At 48.9% G+C, this 17,951-nt stretch overlaps 1 protein-coding gene across 4 annotated transcripts in view; it reads right to left on the minus strand.

Annotated features, from left to right (window-relative positions):
• The window catches only part of HK1 (hexokinase 1), a 99,163-nt gene that overhangs the window by 62,411 nt on the left and 18,801 nt on the right, over positions 1 to 17,951 (minus strand). For 3 of the 4 annotated variants that reach the window (XM_072971397.1, XM_072971398.1, XM_072971399.1), the window contains 2 exons: positions 17,246 to 17,341; positions 13,755 to 13,802 (listed from right to left, as the gene is read on the minus strand). In XM_072971397.1, the coding sequence (XP_072827498.1) occupies positions 13,755 to 13,802; positions 17,246 to 17,272 (75 nt within the window). In that variant the 5' untranslated portion in view covers positions 17,273 to 17,341. Of the gene's footprint in view, positions 1 to 1,973; positions 2,197 to 13,754; positions 13,803 to 17,245; positions 17,342 to 17,951 lie in introns of those variants that run through there. The other variant, XM_072971396.1, reaches the window with a different exon arrangement.

A 17,951-nucleotide genomic window follows, 5' to 3' on the forward strand; every position in this document is an offset into this window, starting at 1 on the left:
GACCCTCCTCCAGCAAAATTCTGAGCCCAGGGGACGGCGGGGAGGGAATTTCAGAATGCCAATCTCAGAGGAGAAAGAACTTGAGGATCAACTGATTCAGGAGCCACACACTCAAAAATGCCCACAGGAGCCTAGTAGATAGAATGTGACTCAGGCCACCATGAGGAATGGAGGGCTCTGCCACACTAGACACTGTGTGCCTGAAAAAACAGGTTCCACTAAGGGCAGTCCAAACCTTAACCCAACTTGGTCCCTGGCGACCACATAGATGGTAGTAGTGTGGGTGCTGGAGGCTTACAAGGTCATCCGGGTCCCCATCTCAGTGGTCTGCTGTCTCGAGCTACAGAGGGCACCACGTGCAAGGAGAAGGCAGTGAACTCATCCAGGCCTTAAACCCCCCCACTGTGAAATGGGAAGAACATCAGTCATATACAGTATTGTTGAAGAAAATTCATGAAATGCACATGTTGGCATGCACAGCTCCCTGAGATCAGTGGCCAGAAGGAAGCTCCAGGGTGCTCCAAGGGAGTGAGCACCAGTTCCACGGTTTGACAACTCCAGAGTCACTGTCACTTGTAGCCATGAGGGACCATGGCAGATTCTCAGGCCTGTCTTCTACTACCCCACTCTGGTCTCCACTCAGCACGGGACCCAGGATCCAAGCAGAATCCTCAAGGCCTCTGTCTCAGTACCTCCCCCTCAGCTGACTTCCAGGAGGAGCCTCAGTCAAGTTCCCAGTGGAGGGAGGCGGAGACCTGGGTCCCGCCCTGGCTTTCCATCTAACTCCCTGGGTGACCTTGATGAGGTCACTGTCCTCAGCAGGCCTATTTCCTATTGTGCCAGAGCAAGGGGTTGTCTTGGGTGGAGAGGAAGAGCACCAAACATCCTGTGGCTGCAGGTCTGTGGTTCCTAACTTTCACCTGTAGGTACACTCCCTTGTTTGAACTCCAAAGTCAGGTTGACTTTGCTGGCCACCCCAGCTTACCCCAGCAATACTGTCACCCAGGCTGGGTATGGGTGGGTCAGGAGCCTGCGCCAGGGTTGGCACTGATAAAATGGGTGTCTTTCCCTGCAGCTTAGGTTGTTCCTCAAATACTTAGTGCCAAACCTACCATAAGGGAGAGATACACCTTTAACACCTGCCAGCAGACAGTACTTTATGCCAGACAGAAGTCGAAGGCAGCAACACCTCAGGGTAGGGAGATGCATCCTTGTGCAAGTACACACATGCCACAAGCATACTTCCATCCGACTCAAGAGACCAGTCCCTTATTTGAGCTCCCAGGGCTGCCTGGAAATTACAGCTTAAGAGAGTGGTCACGTAGAGGAATAAAAAATTCCATTCAGACATACCGCCCCAGACCTAAGGCCTGTGAGCAAAGTTTCCGGTGGCCTCCGCGCCCCTCCCTGTTCCGGGACGCCATGCGGGTCACCCCATCCTCAGATTAAGGAGCAGCCGCAAAAGCTGGGAGAGCTGGGGTGACAGGTTTCCCGGGCACCCGACGCCCTTCACCGGGAACCCCAAATATGGGATGCCTGGCGGCCAGCCAGCACCCCAGCCTGCAGCGCGCTCACCTCCCCAGCATCTCTGCGATCACTCCTCCACCCACAGCGCTTGGACCGTACCAAACAGGCCCCGTGGACCAGCCCACCAGTCCCCACACAGCCACCTCCTCGCATGGCCTGGAGGCCCATTTGACATCCATAGCCCATTTCAAGGACACTGCAGCAAGCAGCCCACTCTCGGGGGTCTTCCCCTCCGAACATAGACACACACACACACACACACACACACACACACAATCCCGGGGAAAATCAAAGGGCTAAGCTTTCCCCACCGCCCTACAGTCCAACCAATGCTGGCCTGGGGGAGGCTGGGCGCGGGAGGATGGAAGCGGCTGCGGCGGCGAGCGGATGCCGGAATGCAACGTTGCGGGCAGAGGGCTGGGCGGCGGCGCCGGCGAGGGGCTCACCTTTTTGACTTGGTCATCTTTCAGCTCGGTGAAGTAATAGGCCAGGAGCTGCGCGGCGATCATGCTGGCGGTCGGGGGCGCGGGGCGGCAGGCGTAGGGCCGGCGTCTGTCCTCCGCAGCCTGGGCGAGCAGTGGTCCTCCGGCGGCTGCTCGGCGGCTCCTCCTCCTCCTCCGGCGGCTCCTCCCCCACGACCTGGGGCGCGGCGGCAGCTCGCGCGCTCCCAGTCTCCGCGCTCCCGTCCCCGGGAGGGTGACAGCCGCCAGCCGGCCCACCTCCTCGGCGCCCATTGGCTGCCGCGCGCCTCTGCAGCGCCGGGCGGTGGCGGTGGCGGCCGGGCCGGGGCGGGGGGGCTTGGCGGCCTCTCCAGCCAGCGCCGCAAAGGGGGCGGGCGAAGCCGCGAAATCCCCCACGGCCGGGCATCTCCCTGCACGTCCCCCACGTAGGAAGCCGGCGCGGGGGCGGGAGGTTCTGTCGCGCGCGCACCGTCACGCGTGGTGGCGCCCTGCTTGGGCGGGGAGGCGCGGAGCTTGCGAGGAGGCACAGCTGGGCCTGGCTTGCTGTTGAACTGGGCAGCTTAGAAGGGGCGGCCCCCTTCCTCGGAAACGAGGGCTCGCCCCTGGGAGTTCCGCGGAAGGGGAGACGCCGGGAAGTGGCTCAAAGAAGTGGGCGTGGAAAGCGAGCGGGGCCTGTGCCGGCAGAAGCAAGATCCCGGAGGCTTCGCGATCCTCGCACTGGGTCCCCTCACCGGCCAGCTTATGCGGGCCCAGGGGGCCGAGCGCGGGGCACCACCTGGGTCCTCACCGACAGGGCATCACCTCATTCCACCCCGCCCCCCTCGGCCCACCCATGCTGCGGCGCCTCCAGGCCTAATCTCCGACTGGCGGATTTGTATTGCTAAACCAAGAGCGACGCCCCACAGCGCCCGCCCCTGAGTCACCGGTTCTTGCAGCCCTCGCGAAGGGCGCACGCCAGCTGGGCGGGACTTGAGCCGCAGGCCCCAGCCTGGCCCCATCCTTCGGGCTTCCTCTTTCTTTTGGGCAGTCAGGCTCGCTGGAGTCTGGTGAACAGTTTAGGTGCCCCTTCTAGGTGCCACCTTTTTCACTTCCCGAAGGAAGTTTGTCGAGCTGAGAGGAATCCCTAAGAAACCGTTCGTCTTTAAAAGGGGAAGGGGAAGTGCGGAATCATATTTATGCTGCTTCTAAGACTGATGGCAACCATAGGATTCTTAGATTAATTGCTTCTGTGTGCCAGATACCACCAGGAGCTTTACTACCTTACAAGAGGACGCATAATACATTTAAAAATACAAAGAAGTGGTTGTTACTCTGATTCAACAGGTAAGCAAGTGGAGACTTACCGAAGCCATGTGTCTTGCTATACAACCAGAAAGTTGTAGATCCAGGATTAGACCTTGGATCTGTGTGTTTTCAAAGCCAGTGCTCACCCCTGGGGTTTGCTGTCCTTCAAGTTGTATATAGCCCCTCTGTCCATGATCCTGAGACCAAAGCTGCACCATGTGGTACCCTGAGATGGCCAGAGTTCAATCCCTCTACCCTAGCCCTGACCAGGCAGAAGAAAGGTACAGTGGAATCAGGAGGGGATGGTTTAGGTCCAGAAAACCCCTCAGGAACCTCAGGGGTGTGACTTTTGCTATCAACTGAAGAGGGCCTCAGTTGTGGCCCTTGAGACCAGAGCCCCCACCCGTTGGTTTTATGGCTGTGGCATCCTGAATCACCTCTTTGACCCTGCTTCCCTATCTATGACATGGAGATACTAATGCCCACCCACCTCCCTTGGTTGCTGTGAAACACTACAAATAAAATACCTACTTATGCTAATACACTTAATAAATGGTAGGTATTATCATAAGATTGACTGGGAAGCTGATGAGGTTTACACTTCAGGGCTTCTCGCTTGCATTCCCCAGATTCTGGGCCCTGAGAAGGCCTAGCAATTTTATATTTGCAGTTTTGAATTATTTCCCAAAGAGGTTCCCCCAAATTATTTAAGCTTCAAGTCGCACAGAACCTGGATCTGCCCCCAGATAGTATCATCATAAACCAGGAACAGAGAGGTTTTCTGGCATCCATCAAACACACTACCTACATGGCCATAAAGCAAAATTGGGTGAATGGGAACGATTTGGTTGTTCTCAAGTGTCATTTGAGTCCTGCAGATGTGATTCTGCCAGATTTACAAGGATCAAGAGCTGTGCTTTGTTAATTGCTCTGTCTCCCACACTCAGCACAGGGCCTGACACTTGAGGGTGGACTTAGCCCAGTGCAGTGATCAGGAGCATATATACCCCTTAACCCAGGCCCGGCTAGCATCATCACCAAGCCCCCATTATGACTGAGATACATTATCTGAGCTGGAGCCAGGGGAGAAGCTTACACTACCAATAGCAAGGCTACCCTGAGATGTTCTGTTTGCAGGCAAGGAGACTGTCAATGCTTTCTCTTTCCTGGCCTTTGAGGAATTGTTTCTCAAGGTGACTCACTCCTCCCCACCTATTGAACGCAGCCATGCCCCAAGGCCTAAGTATCTCTAGGCCTGCCCCACTGCATCCTCCCAACACTCAGTCCTCATCAGCCCATGCCAGAAATATTACAACAGTCCTAGCTGTCCTTCCTGATTCCTGGCTTCCTGCCATCCAAGTCATTCTGAGGCCCCGGCCACATTATTCCTGCTAAAAAGCAGCCTGATTACATCATAACCCTGCCCCAAATCCCTTGATGGCCCCCTCCTTCCTGATGAAGCTAATTTAAACATCTCTGCCTGGTGTCTGAGGCATTCTGTAATCCATCTCCATTCTTCCCCACTTATCTCTTCCTCTACAGCGAGGCCACTGCCCACTGCCCTTCACCCACACCAAGTCCATCCTGTTTGAGCCCCTGCTCATATTTCCTTGCTTGCTCATCCCTCTCTACGCGCCTCCTCCTGACCAGAGTCCCTCTCGCCGAAGGCCCAGCACTCTTGCCCTCCCCATAACACCCTCCCTGACCATGGCTACTCACTCAAATGACACTTGAGAACAACAAAATTGTTCCCATTCACCCAATTTTGCTTTATGGCCACGTAGGTAGTGTGTCTGATGGATGCCAGAAAACCTCTCCGTTCCTGGTTCATAATGATACTATCTGGGGGGAGTCTCCCAGGCCTCAGCCGCTCCAAAGAACAAACTCAGACTGTGCTCAGAGTCCATCTAGATCTAAAACAAGACTCTTCTTTACAGACTAGGAAGCTGAGAGGCAGCATGTGGGCCATCTTGCCGTGTGTCCGGCTGTGGTGGAATTTGGGATTCAGACCCAGTTCTAATGCCCACCCAGTGCTCTGTCCATCCTTCCCCACCACCTCGCCACAGCCTGGGTCTCAGATAAGTAACACTGAGTCATGACAGTCTGCCTGATATTGACTGTCTTCTAGGGGGCGGCCTTATCTGCCCCAATCAGACAGCTTTCTGAGGCCAGAGCCCATGCTGTGTCCCCCACTGGGCTCAGAACTGGGCCTCATCCCCTCTCTGTCATGCCAGTTATCACCCCTTGCACTTCTTTATTATTCCACCTCTTCTGTGCTGTCATGTAGCTCGTGGACCCCAGCCAAGCCCCTCTGCTGATTACTCCCTGGACCCTAAGGAAGAGCAGCAAAGACCTGGACCATGGGAAGTCTAGTTCCACAGGTCTCCGCGCATCTTCTTGGTGGCCCACCACTATCCCAGAAGTCCCCTGGGTTTCTCTGTTCATTAACTGGGCTTCCTTGTGTGCAAGTTTGGCTAGGGGTGGAAAGTCAGACAGTGCCTGGCTGCCAACCCACCAAACACACCTGCTGGTAATAGAATGCAGGCTACAGCTAAGTCAGAATGTAACAATTCACGTGGGACCCAAGGCACTAGGAATGTTAATCCAAAATTTCTCTGCAGTGGATCAAAGCTGTACCCCAGCATCTGGCAGCAAACTTGTAACAGCAGTGCTTGCATAATGTTGACCGTTTACAGAGTAGTTTCTCATTTATTGCCTCATTTCTCCTGATAACGGGCTGGTGAGGCTAGAAGGGCAAATATCATTATCCCCACTTAATCAATCAGTGAGGGTTGTGGAGTTTCTAGAGCTTGTTTAAGATCTTAAAGAGAAAGTGAAAAAGAAAAATTAAGGCCAGTGCCCACACCAGGGCAGTATCTTGGCATCCTGACACAGTGGGGGGTCCTGTGGTGCACAGCACATTCTGAAAAGAAGAACCAGGAAAGGAGCATGACCCAGCATTTCTACTATTTAGATTTTTGACTTTCAACCTGGCTGCACAAAAGAATCACCCAGAGAGCTTTTACAAATGTTGATGCCCAGGCCCCAGCCCTGGAGGTGATGGCTGAGTTGATCTGGAGTGTAGTACAAACATCCTTTTAAAAGTTCCCCGGCAGGGTTGGGGTATAGCTCAGTGGTAGAGCGTACACTTAGCATGAGTGAGGTTCTGGGTTCAATTCCCAGTACCTCTATTTAAAAAAAAAAGAAGTTCCCCAGGTGAGTCCTGTATATAACCAGGAATAAGAATGACTGATTTAGACCCTGACTTTCTACGGTAGTATTTTTAGCAGTCTCTTTTAGATGCTGCCAGTGGTGGTTCCTTCAGGGTCCTAGTGGCTCTGCAGATCCAGAGCACACTAGGATGGAAGTTCATTGTAACTTTCTCATCAACTTTGCAGACAGTTCTGCTTCCTGCGTGAGAATGCTGGTAAGGAGTGGCTGAGGTTATAAAATCACATTCTCAGCCTGCCTCCATCCTTCTCTCATTTGCCCAAAGTTCTGCCCTCCGAAAGCATCATAACCGAGATTATAAACTGGCAACCGCCTGGCTAAAACATCCTATTTGGCTCACCTAATGTTTTATAAATATGAGCTAACACTTGAAAATTGGGAGATTTCATTTTAAAATCCAGGTTTCTGGCACCTAAGTTCTAGCCACCCAGGGCCCGTGTTATCACGGGCAACAATCAGCTAACAGTGAGCACCACTGCCCCCTTCGAACAAGGCAGGGGTGCTGCAGCTCGCCCCAGGCCCCACCCAGCCCACCTGGTGCACATGGCTGTAGGTATTTAAACTTTCAACTGGTAATTGGAATTTACAGGCCGGAGGCCTCAGGTATCAGGGCTGGAACTGAGATGAGGCAAGAGAGGCTTTGCACGCCTATCTTGCACCTGAGGCACCTCTCTTGCTTCACCCAAGTCCCAATCCTCTCAGGTATCATTAAGGTCCCTGCCTGCCTGCCCCTTGCTCAACCCTGACCTATTTACCTGGCTCAGAAAGGGCCTGACCCGCCCCCACCACCACCACCAAGAGACACCTTGCTCAGTCTCTTCTCAAGAAGGCTTCTGTTCCCCTTTGGGGATGACAGCCCCTCAGGGAAGCCAAGGAAAGCCTGGTCCAGCCCTGTCACTTCCTGGACATCTCATCCTCACTCCATTGCCTCTGAACCTGACAAGCCTCCTGTGCAAAAACAATAATGCTTGGAAGAAGAAGGGCTAACCAGACTGCTGAGGCCTGCCTGGCTTCAGCCCTGCTCCTTATCTGAGGCCAGCTATTTCCCCAAAGAAAACCAGTATCTTGTTGGAACAGAGCAATCTTAAATCACTCTACTGGTTACCCTGAGTTTCCTAGGATAGTTCTCCCCAGTGCCCACACACATCTGTCCTCACCGGTCCAACCAAAGGTCCTCAGTGCTGCCCCTTAGTATCGGCTCCAAAACAGAGAGAGAAATGCTCATGTAGGAGAGTCCAGGTCAGTACCTCGGTGGGGCTCCTAGGCTGTGGGATTTCACAGACCAGCAAATTAAACATACAAACAAAACCTAGGCACTGACTTTTCATTTTGCTAAGAAAGGATTTTTTTAATCATAATTTCCATCTCCTGCCACCATAATTTCTTAAAGGAAAAGATGCTTAACCCAGAGAAGTAAAAATAAGAGTAGCTTTTTAAACTAAATACCTTTGGTTTTATAATCATAGTAGTACTTAGGTAGAACTTACTACATACCAGGTATTGTTCTAAGTTCTTAACTTATATTAACCTGCGTGACCCACAGAACAACCCAATGAGGTAAATACTAATTTTATCCCCATTTTATAGATGAGAACACTGAGTCACAAGGAGATTAAGTGACTTCTCCAAAGTCACATGGCTACTGATGGAAGAGCTAGGATCTGAGCCCAGGTAGTCTGGCTCAGGATTACCCTGCTGCTCTGACAAGGTGGGATATTCATTTAACCATATTGTCCTTATTTCCAGATGGGTCAAAGGACCTGAGTTTGGGAACATCTCCCCTAATGTACCAAGCTATTCTTGGTTAATTTGTAAACCATGGCATGTGGATCCTGGCCCCGCAGAGCCCTCCTGTAAAGGGCATTCTCAAACCAAGTGGTGAGGCCAGTCCCCATGACAGAGTGGGGAGCTATAAGGGATGGAAGCACTCGCCCTTCCCAGTGGGTGGGGGTGGGGGCGTCTAGTTTGGTCAGTTCAGCTGAGCTGGCTGAGTGTTCCCACCTCTCTCAGTCTTCTGTGGCGCCAGGCCAGTATGTCCTACTCCAAGAATCACTGTCAAGGGCACCAGCCCCCACCTCTCCCTTGAGCTCCAGACCCATATTTCCAACTGCCTGTAAACATCAACTCCTAGATCCTATGGGCACCTGAAATTCAATTTGTTCCCCATCACAGTCTTTTCTTCTTCAATTTACTTTCTTCTCGATTCCCCGACTTGTCATTTATTGACTCAACAAATATTTGAGAAGCACTTAATGTGCCCAGCACTTCCTAGTTCACTGGAAATGTGCAGGTGAGCAAGACAGAGTCCCTGCCCACATTCTGTAAGGAGAGACAGACAGTAAACAAATCACAAATTAAATATACCTTACGTCGGATGCTAGGAGGAAAAATACAGCAGAGTGTAGGCGACACGGCTACACCCTACAACTGCCATTTCTCCTCTGTCCTAACTAATAAATACTCTAAGTTTAAACTGAATCTGGGCCCCCCAGAATAAAGACTAGCCTTCCCTGCACTTATGTGGCCATGGGACCAAGTTCTGGCCAGAGAGTGAAGCCGGGTCCCCCTAAAACCGAGTTACCCTGCAGAGTTTATTATTAACCTTTCTACCCAAACTTTATTCTCTTTCTTGTCCTGCACCCGTTCCCCTAAGGATTGAGGAATATAAAGAAAAGAGGGGACTGAAACTGAGCAGGACCCTGCAGGGCTTTCCCAGACACAAGCCCCAGCATGTTCCCCCTCCTTGTTTGGCCATCCCTGAGCTCCAGAGAGCAGACTCAGGCAGCTAATGATTAGAACTACAGTCTCCTGAAGGGACACAGATCACGATCTGAAGCAAATGCGTATCTTTGAGTGGTTCTGCAGAAACTACCAGAGGAGGACAGTAACTACACGCTAACCACTCGGGCATGCACACATAGACTCTAGGCTGGTTGGAACCAGAAGGCTGATGAATACAATTCCTGAAACGTCACCCTGTTACTTCACCACCAACCAATCAGAAGAATGTCCAGTAGTTGATCACACACCCTGCAACCGTCACCCCTAATGTTCAAAAACCCTTGACAGAAAGCCACTGGGGAGCTCAGGTCTTCTGAGCACAGGCTGCTCCTTGGTGCCCCACAATAAACACTGTACTTCATTCACCACAACCCAGTGTCAGTATTAGCGAGGGGGGCAGGAGGGCCCAAGCATGATTCGGTAACAAGAGGAAAGTGACAGTGTCTCATAGTAGCTTCCGGGAGCCATCCCTAAGATTGTGCAGCTTTCCCTCTGCCATTCCTCCTCCCTCCCTCCTGCTGCATGAAGTATAGGCGATGGGCTGGCGATCCAGGAACCGTCTTGTTTATGAGATAACCTTGGGAATGGCAGCCACACAAAACCACAGAATAAACTAGAAAGAGCTTGCATCCCTGTCACCAAGGTGCTCTATATCAGCCCCACATTGACTACCTCCAGATTTCTACAGCCTGAGAGAAAAATGAAATTCCAATGTGTTAACCCAAGTGCTGTTTTGAGGTTTTCCATTACTACCAGCCAACTGTAATCCTAACTGAGCATATAAGTATCATTTCAGATAGGATGGATAGGGGAGGCCTCTCTGAGGATGTGACATTTGAGCAGAAACCAGAAAAAAAGGAGGGAGCATGCCATGCCCATGTCTCCTCTTCTCTCCTGGGAAAAGAGTGTTCCAGGCAGACCCATCTCCCTGCACCCAAGCTAGAAACCTGACCATCTTTGAGCTCTCCCCCCTCCCAAATGCCCCACATCTACTCTGTCGCCAAACATATATAGGTATCTATACCTGTATATGCCTTGAGAGCAAACACAACAGAACAAATTAAACTCTCTTGAATCAGTCCTCTCCTGCCCATTTATTCTGCTAGAACAGGACTATAGTGGTTGAATGGTGCACCCGCCCCCTCACTGAAAGATATGTCCTAACCCCGACAACCTGTGAATGTGACCTAATTTGGAAAAAGGGTCTTCTTATGTAATTAAGTTAAGGATCTCAAGATAAGATCATCCTGGATTACTGGTGGGCCCTAAATCCAAGGACTGTCCTGATTAAGAGGCAGAAGAGAAGACATAGGGAGGGAAAAGGAAAATGCAGCGTGAAGACAGCCAGAGATTAGAGGGGGGTTTGCAGCCACAAGTCAAGGAATGCCTGGAGCCCCCAGGAGTGCAAGAAGTTCCCTAGTGCCTGTGGCAGGAGCACAGCCCTGCTGACACCTTGGTTTTAGACTTTTGGCCTTCAGAACTGTAAGATATCATATTTCTGTTATTTTAAGCCACCACATTTGCGGTAATTTGTTATGGTGGCCCTAGGAAACTAATACAAAAATAGCAAAGTATCTACTTTCTCCTCACCCCAGGCTACAGAGCTTGTAGTAAAAATGTTTTGCTCATATATCAAATAATATATCTCAATATCTCAATAATATGTATATTTATTTACAACTATCAATGCATACTACTGTACTAATATGTTAGGTTTGTTATAAAACACACCTAAATGTCTATGTTAGACATGAAAACGGATGAGGTAGATAGGAATGTAAAATGATATAATTACTTTGGAACTGTTTGGCTGTTTCTAATGAAATTCAGTATATGCCTACCCCATGACCCAGCAATTCCATTCCTGGGTATTTATCCAAAAGAAATGAAAGCATATGTTCCTACAAAGCTTTGTACACAAATGTTCATAGCACTTTATTAGCAATCGCCAAAACTAGAAACAACCCAGATGTCCACAAGCGAGTGGATGAACAAACTGTCGTATATCCATACTTCATACTTCTCAGCTATGAAAAAAGGAATGCTTTTTAAGGGGTAAAAATTTAATGCGATAAAATTCACACACCATATAATTCACCTAAAGTGTGCAATTCAATGATATTTACTACAATCACAGAGTTGTGAGGTACTCACCACAATCAATTTTAGAATATTTTCATCATCCCAAACAGAAACCCCATACCCATCAGCTGCCACTTCTCACCCAAACTCCCACGCACCCCAGCCCTGGGCAACCGCTGCTCTATTTTCTATCTCTACAGGTTTGCATATTCTGCACATTTCACATAAATGGAATGTTACAATCTGTGATCTTTGGTGACTGGCTTCTTTCATTTAGCATAATGTTTCTAGGGATCACTCGTGTTGTAGTACATACTTCAGTCTTTTTTATTTCTGAATAATATTCCATTGTGTGGATATATCACAGTTTGCTTATTCAGTTATAAATTGATAGACACCTGGTTGTTTCCACTTTGGGGGTTCTTCTGGTATTGTATTAGTTTACGAGGCTTGCCATAATGAAATACCACAGACTAGATGGCTTAAGCAACAGATTTTTTTTAAATTTAAATATAATTCTTGTATTTGTTAGTTTCCATCTCAAGTGAGGAAGAGAAACACAGCTCCTGGTCTTGGGTGCAAGGCTGGTTTCCCTTAAGCTGTATCAAGAGAGGTAACTTAATGAGCCACAAAGTCACTTTACCAAAAGGTGGCCCCAGGCCTATTCAGTTGCCATATTGACTAAAAGTTTTTTGGCTTTTTGGTGTTTTTTTTTAAGCAATAGAAATTTATTTTCTTACAATTCTGGAGGCTAGAAGTTCAAGATCTTGCCACTGCCAGACAGAACACAATTTAATCTCATGACACCTCAGCCTAAAGACCTTTTAGACCCTGTCGAGAGGGTTGCCTAACCAGACATCCAATGTCAGCCCCACCCAACTTCATCAGCCTGCCCTCCTGTCTTCCTCACTGGCATCACACCAGCCAGCCTCTCCAGGCTGCTTCCTTCCTTCCTTCTTTCCTTCCTTCCTTCCTTCCTTCCTTGCTTCCTTCCATCCTCCTTTCCTCCCTCCCTCTCTCTCTTTCTTTCCCTTTCTTTCCCTTTCTTTCTTTCTTTCTTTCTCTCTTTCTTTCTTTCTTTCTTTCTTTCTTTCTTTCTTTCTTTCTTTCTTTCTTTCTTTCTTTCTTTCTTTCTTTCTTTCTTATTGAAGTATAGTTAGTTACAAAGTGTCAATTTCTAGTGCACAGCGTAATGTCCCAGTCTTGCATATATATACATATATTTGTTTTCATATTCTTTTTCATTAAAGATCATTACAAGATATTGAATATAGTTCCCTGGGTATACAGAGAAATTTGATTTTTTTAAACTTTTTTTACTGAGTTATAGTCATTTTACAATGTTGTGTCAAGAGAAATTTGATTTTTATCTATTTTTATATGTAGTGGTTATCTCCAGGTTTCTTTCCATCCTTCACAGGCTTTGCTCTCTCTGCTTGGAATGTCCTTCCTGGCCTTACAAAGTCCTTCTTCAACCAAGAGCCTCAGCAAATCTCACCTCTTCTATCCAAACTTCCTTCTCTCCCCAGACAGAGCTGATTCCTCTCTCATCTGGCTCTTAAGGCACATGTCACCCTAAGTTGTAACTTTTTTCTTTTTTGCATATTGAGCTTCACTTCTCAGCTGTAAGTCCTCAGAGGCTGGAGACCCTTATTCTTTTTTGAAAGATCAAGAATATCGCTGTTCAATCAGTGGGATGAGGATCAGGGCAGAGGTAGCTGTGAATGCAGACTCAGCCTTGAGCCTCACCTGGGACCAGATAATGGACCCAGATGCAGAAGTTAAAAGTTACTGTACTTTTCTCCCAGCAAGTTGGCTCTTAAAGAGCATGAAGCAACCCACCTAAGCTCCACTCTCCTGCAATTTTAAAGACACAGTAAAGTACCAGCTTAGGGAACGGGAGGGAGGGTGGGGGGGCCATCACAAATAGCACCACAAATTCTGTTTTGGAACTGTATGGGAAATGTCATTAGGAAGATCTGAAACTTGTCCATGTTCCAGTGCAGAAGGGATGGGTGCCGAGTTCCTGGCATGCCTGTTCCTGCACGTTGGAAAAGACATTCCCTCTCCCAGAGTCTCTCCTGCAGGCCACGCAGCTGCAAGTCAGGAGGGCCCTGTGTTTAGCTCTGACACCTTGCATTTTGCTTCCAAGAAAGGTCTTAAGAAGGGAGCCTGGTAACAAAGGCCCCTCAGAAAGTCCCTGCCCTGTAGGGGTGGCTGGGCCCAGCAGGAGCAGTTAGGGGTGAATCCTCACCCCAGGAACCCACTTCAGGGCTGCTTGGCTCACTAACACCATGATCAGAATTCCCAAAGAGAATCGCCACACAATAGGTCTCTTTTACAGAAAATGTTACAGAAGGAAATGGAAAGAATATTTAGGTTTCTTACCTTACTTTCAGTAAGCGGGGGCTGGATTGGCTTTTCAGCTGCTATACCCTTAAAGACAGACAAGACAAAATAAGGTGTTATAAAAGCATCTTAGCAACTTGCATTCACAACATATTGGTGCTTATAATTAACCAATAACACTCAGAAAGTAAAAGTAATTACAGGTGACCTTGAAATAGCTAACCAAATAAGGTGGGTGTACTAAATTGTTTACCATGATTAATGATCCTCTGTATGAAATGCACAGAGCTCAGAAATGTCTGATCCTCAAATTTATTCACATCAACATTTATGTGCTTACAAATGTGCCAGGCACTGTGCTAGGAGGTAGAGATTCAAAGACGAAAAACAACAGTGGCTCTGTCCTCAGGGAGCCCACAGTCCACCAGAGAAAACAGATGTGTCAATCAACAACGAAAGTGCAGCACTGGCCAAGCCGCTGCAGAGGCATGTAGGGTTGCTGCGGGAGCACAGGGGTCTGTCCTTGCTGAGCAACTGGGCCTACTTTGTCCCCAAGACTGTAGAATGAAGTGCTTCCCAGATGAGCATGGAAGGAACATGGGTATCTACCGTCCTCGGTTAGCATCCCACCCTTCCATAACCCTCTGACAACTTCCCATGCCTCACAGGTCTTGGGAGCAGCTGCCAGTCAAGAGAGAGACCCACGTGGATTTCTTCATGATGGCAGCTAAAGGGATAAGGTGGGTGTACTAAATTGTTTGCAATAAACAGCCACCACAGTTCACCTCTCGGCTCTGTACCCATGCCCTCGTCTCTTCCCACAGTGACTCTGGGATTGGCTGTGTGACTTGCTTTGGCCAGTAAGACAATAGCAACATGACGCAAGTGGTGGCTTGAAAAGTGCTTGTGCTGGGGCTTGCCGTCTCTTGCTGCTCCTAGGACCCATTCTCGGTGGGTGTGAAGGAATGGAACTCAGAGCGACAGAGCGCAAGAGGAAAGCCCACGCTACAAGGAGGGTGAATGAGGTCTCTAGAAGGTGGCATAGCAGCCCAGAGACGTGCAGCCAGTCCCTGTAAGAATCCTGGGTAACCCATGCATCCTCCCTGTTGGGCAGTCACTACTATTCAGTACGTCTTGTCTTGCCTCACATAGAGCAGGTGCTCAATAAATGTTTGCTGTTCATGAACTTAAGAGCCATGCCCTCTTCTAAGCAGGCCCCAAATCAAAGACGCCCCATAGAAATCATGGTCCTAGGGAAGCTAGGAAAGCAAGAAAAGGCATCAAGTAACCAGGACAATCCAGGCGAGTTTTCCACATGCCCGAGGCCCAAACAGTCTAAGTCTTAACACTGATACCAATGAAAGCAAACTTCTTGCTTAAAGTGCTCTAACGAAACCTCAGTGGCAGGTCTACATGAGAATCTGGAGTAGGACACAGTGAAAAATGCTGTCTGGGTAACACACAGCGAAAAAAAATGTGACAATGAATATATATATGTTCACGTATAACTGAAAAATTGTGCTCTACACTGGAATTTGACACAACATTGTAAAATGACTATAACTCAATAAAAAAAAAAGTTAAAAAAAGATGCTGCCTGGGACTTGGAATAGCCTGGGAGACCAGGAGAAAGAAACTGAACGGACCATGTAATTTTGGGTCCTTCCTTAGATTCAGAGTAGTAATTCAACATCCAGAGCACACCATTTCTAAGCTTGGAACAACTTGAAATATAACTGTCCTAAGGAAGTTACAGTCAGAGCGGCACGCCTTGCCCTGAGCCTTGAGTTTGACGGAGGTAGAGAGAGCACAGGCTTGGAGTCAGACATCTGAGTTTCTGTCCTGGATCTGCCACTGACCAGCTGTGCAAAATTAGGCGAGTAATTTAACCTCACGAAGCCTCAGTTTCCTCATCTGTAAAATCGGAATGATATCTACTTTGTTGGGCCTTTGTGAAAATTAAAGGAGACAATGTAAAGGGCAGGGGCCAGCACAGGGTACTGCTCATGAAGTGTTAGCAGCGGCAGGAAAGATCATGGACTTATACGGAGGCGAAGGGCAACGACTCCAGCTTACCCCTGCTGCTTGAGATTTCCAACTTTTTGGTTTTCAGCTTGTGTCTGAGACCCAAAGTCGGTGTTCCTCTCTCTGCCCTCAGGTAAAACAGAGGAGCAGCCCTAGACCCACAGATTGACCCTAAACTCCAAGTGCCAGTGCCCAAGCCTGCTGACTGCCACGTGGCGCCTGTGACACTGGCTGCTTTGTGCCACCTCTCCGAGGCTGGTGGCCTGTTTTAAATGCTCAGTGGCATTCTGCCTGGGGCTGGCAAAGCTGGGCAGGGGCACAGGAAGGGGACAGTGGGGACCAAGAGAGATGGCAATGACATTCCAGACAAACCTCCTGGTTCGGAGGGACTCCTCCTTCCCCGGAGCTGGCAAAACTTGTCTCACCATGGTTGTGGAATAAAGGAGGAAAAGAGAAGGGTGAGGCGTCAGAGGTTCAGGACCCACAGAAAGTCCCACTATATCCAAATAGGCACCTTGGATTCTGCAAGAGAGACTAAGATTGAGCTTCCACTTGGGTGTTAGAAACGGGATTGAATCCCGTTCTCTCAGTGGCCTGGGGGCAGGAAGAATGTGTCTGGGCTGCACTTTGCAAAGCCCTTCTCAGAGATGATGAAGGGGGCATCTTAAAACCTGCAGGACTGAGGGGAAGTTGCACACCTCACTGCCCCCCCTCCCAGAGCCCAGGCCTCTCACCTGGAGGTCAGCGCAGATCCTCCCCACTTTTAGATGCTTTTTGGAAACTAATTTGAGATCCAAGAACTGACCTGGGGAGAGTCTTCACAAAGCCAACAAGCCAGGCCACAGCAGTGACTGAGACGCTGTTCTGAGAGAGTTCTATCCCCAGGGCACTGGCCCTGCATTTGTTATTGGGCTTAAACCCCATTGTGCCTCAATTTCCCAAACTGTAAAAAGGGAGCAACTGTAGTCGTTGCTCCAGAGGGGCCATCTGCAGCACAGGTTAATTTAAAATGAGCCAGCTACTCAGAAGAATATAACTTATCCTGTAAACATTTTCCAGGGTGTGTTTCAACATCCAGGGGAGAAGCAAAGCTCTCTGTAAGAGGCAAGAATGGGTTTCTGCTTTTACATGGCAACGTAAAATCTGGCCAAGGGAGGCTTCACTTCGAGAGAAAAAGCCACGCTCCTGTTTTCATCACACATTCATGACTTTGCAGCATGACTGTCTAAGAAGTGATCAACCAGAGGCGTTACATGAATGATCTTCTGGGCTCCTGTTGGTCAGGATCTATCAGGCCCAGGTGACAACTAAACTGCACAGAGAGTTCGTTGCTGGATCTGAGGGGCTCCTGTCTTGTTTCATAACAGGTCCCTGCCGTGCTATTGGTCTGGGGCTTTCCTCCTAAAAAATGGACCCTCACTTAACACCTGCCAGGGAGAGTGGGCTGAGTGGGCAGTGGTGCATGTGACCATGTGAAGTCAGAGAAAAGCTAGAAGAGATCTTACCCATCCTCGCTGGCAGTTCTGCCCCATGGTGGGAGGACAGCGGTTACGCCCGGGGCCTTTCTTCTCTTCTGTCCTCAGCAGCAGGGGCTGGGATGCCTGGAGAAAAGCAGAACCCAAAGGAGACCACATCAGGGCCTCGTTCCTGTCCTCATCAGCTGGGAGGCTAAAGATCCAGATACTGAGGACCAGGGGCAGAGTGCAGGCCCCTGTTTCCAGAAGGATCTGTAATCCCAAGTAAAATATCATAAGGTTTCTGGCAGGATATTATTCCTGGAGCCTAGTCTGCAGGTGGTGCCTCCTCTGCTTACAAAGAGGTCTGAAATATGCTGCTTTGGGGAGGAAATCAAATAGGAATGGAAAGTAGCCAAGACAACTAAAAGGTCAAAATTTCAGAAGTGTGATTTTTGTCACAGTGTCATTCCTTCCCTGTCTAATTTAAACAGGTTAGGGAGTATCTCTGGGTAAAAGTTACTTTTCTCATTATAAAAGCAATCAATGCAAACGCATCACAAAAAAATGCTAGAAAATACAGGCAAGTAGTTTAAAACATTTAAATCAGCTTTAATCCTACAGAAATAAGCTCTATTAACATGTTGATATCTACCCTTCCTTATATTTTTCTCCAGGTAACTACATACCATAACAACACAAAAATGGAACCCTGGTATAATTTTAGAAACTACTTTTTTCCATGGGATAATATATT

The sequence above is a fragment of the Vicugna pacos genome, chromosome 11 (genome assembly GCF_048564905.1).
Source record: "Vicugna pacos chromosome 11, VicPac4, whole genome shotgun sequence".
Lineage (NCBI taxonomy): Eukaryota > Metazoa > Chordata > Mammalia > Artiodactyla > Camelidae > Vicugna > Vicugna pacos.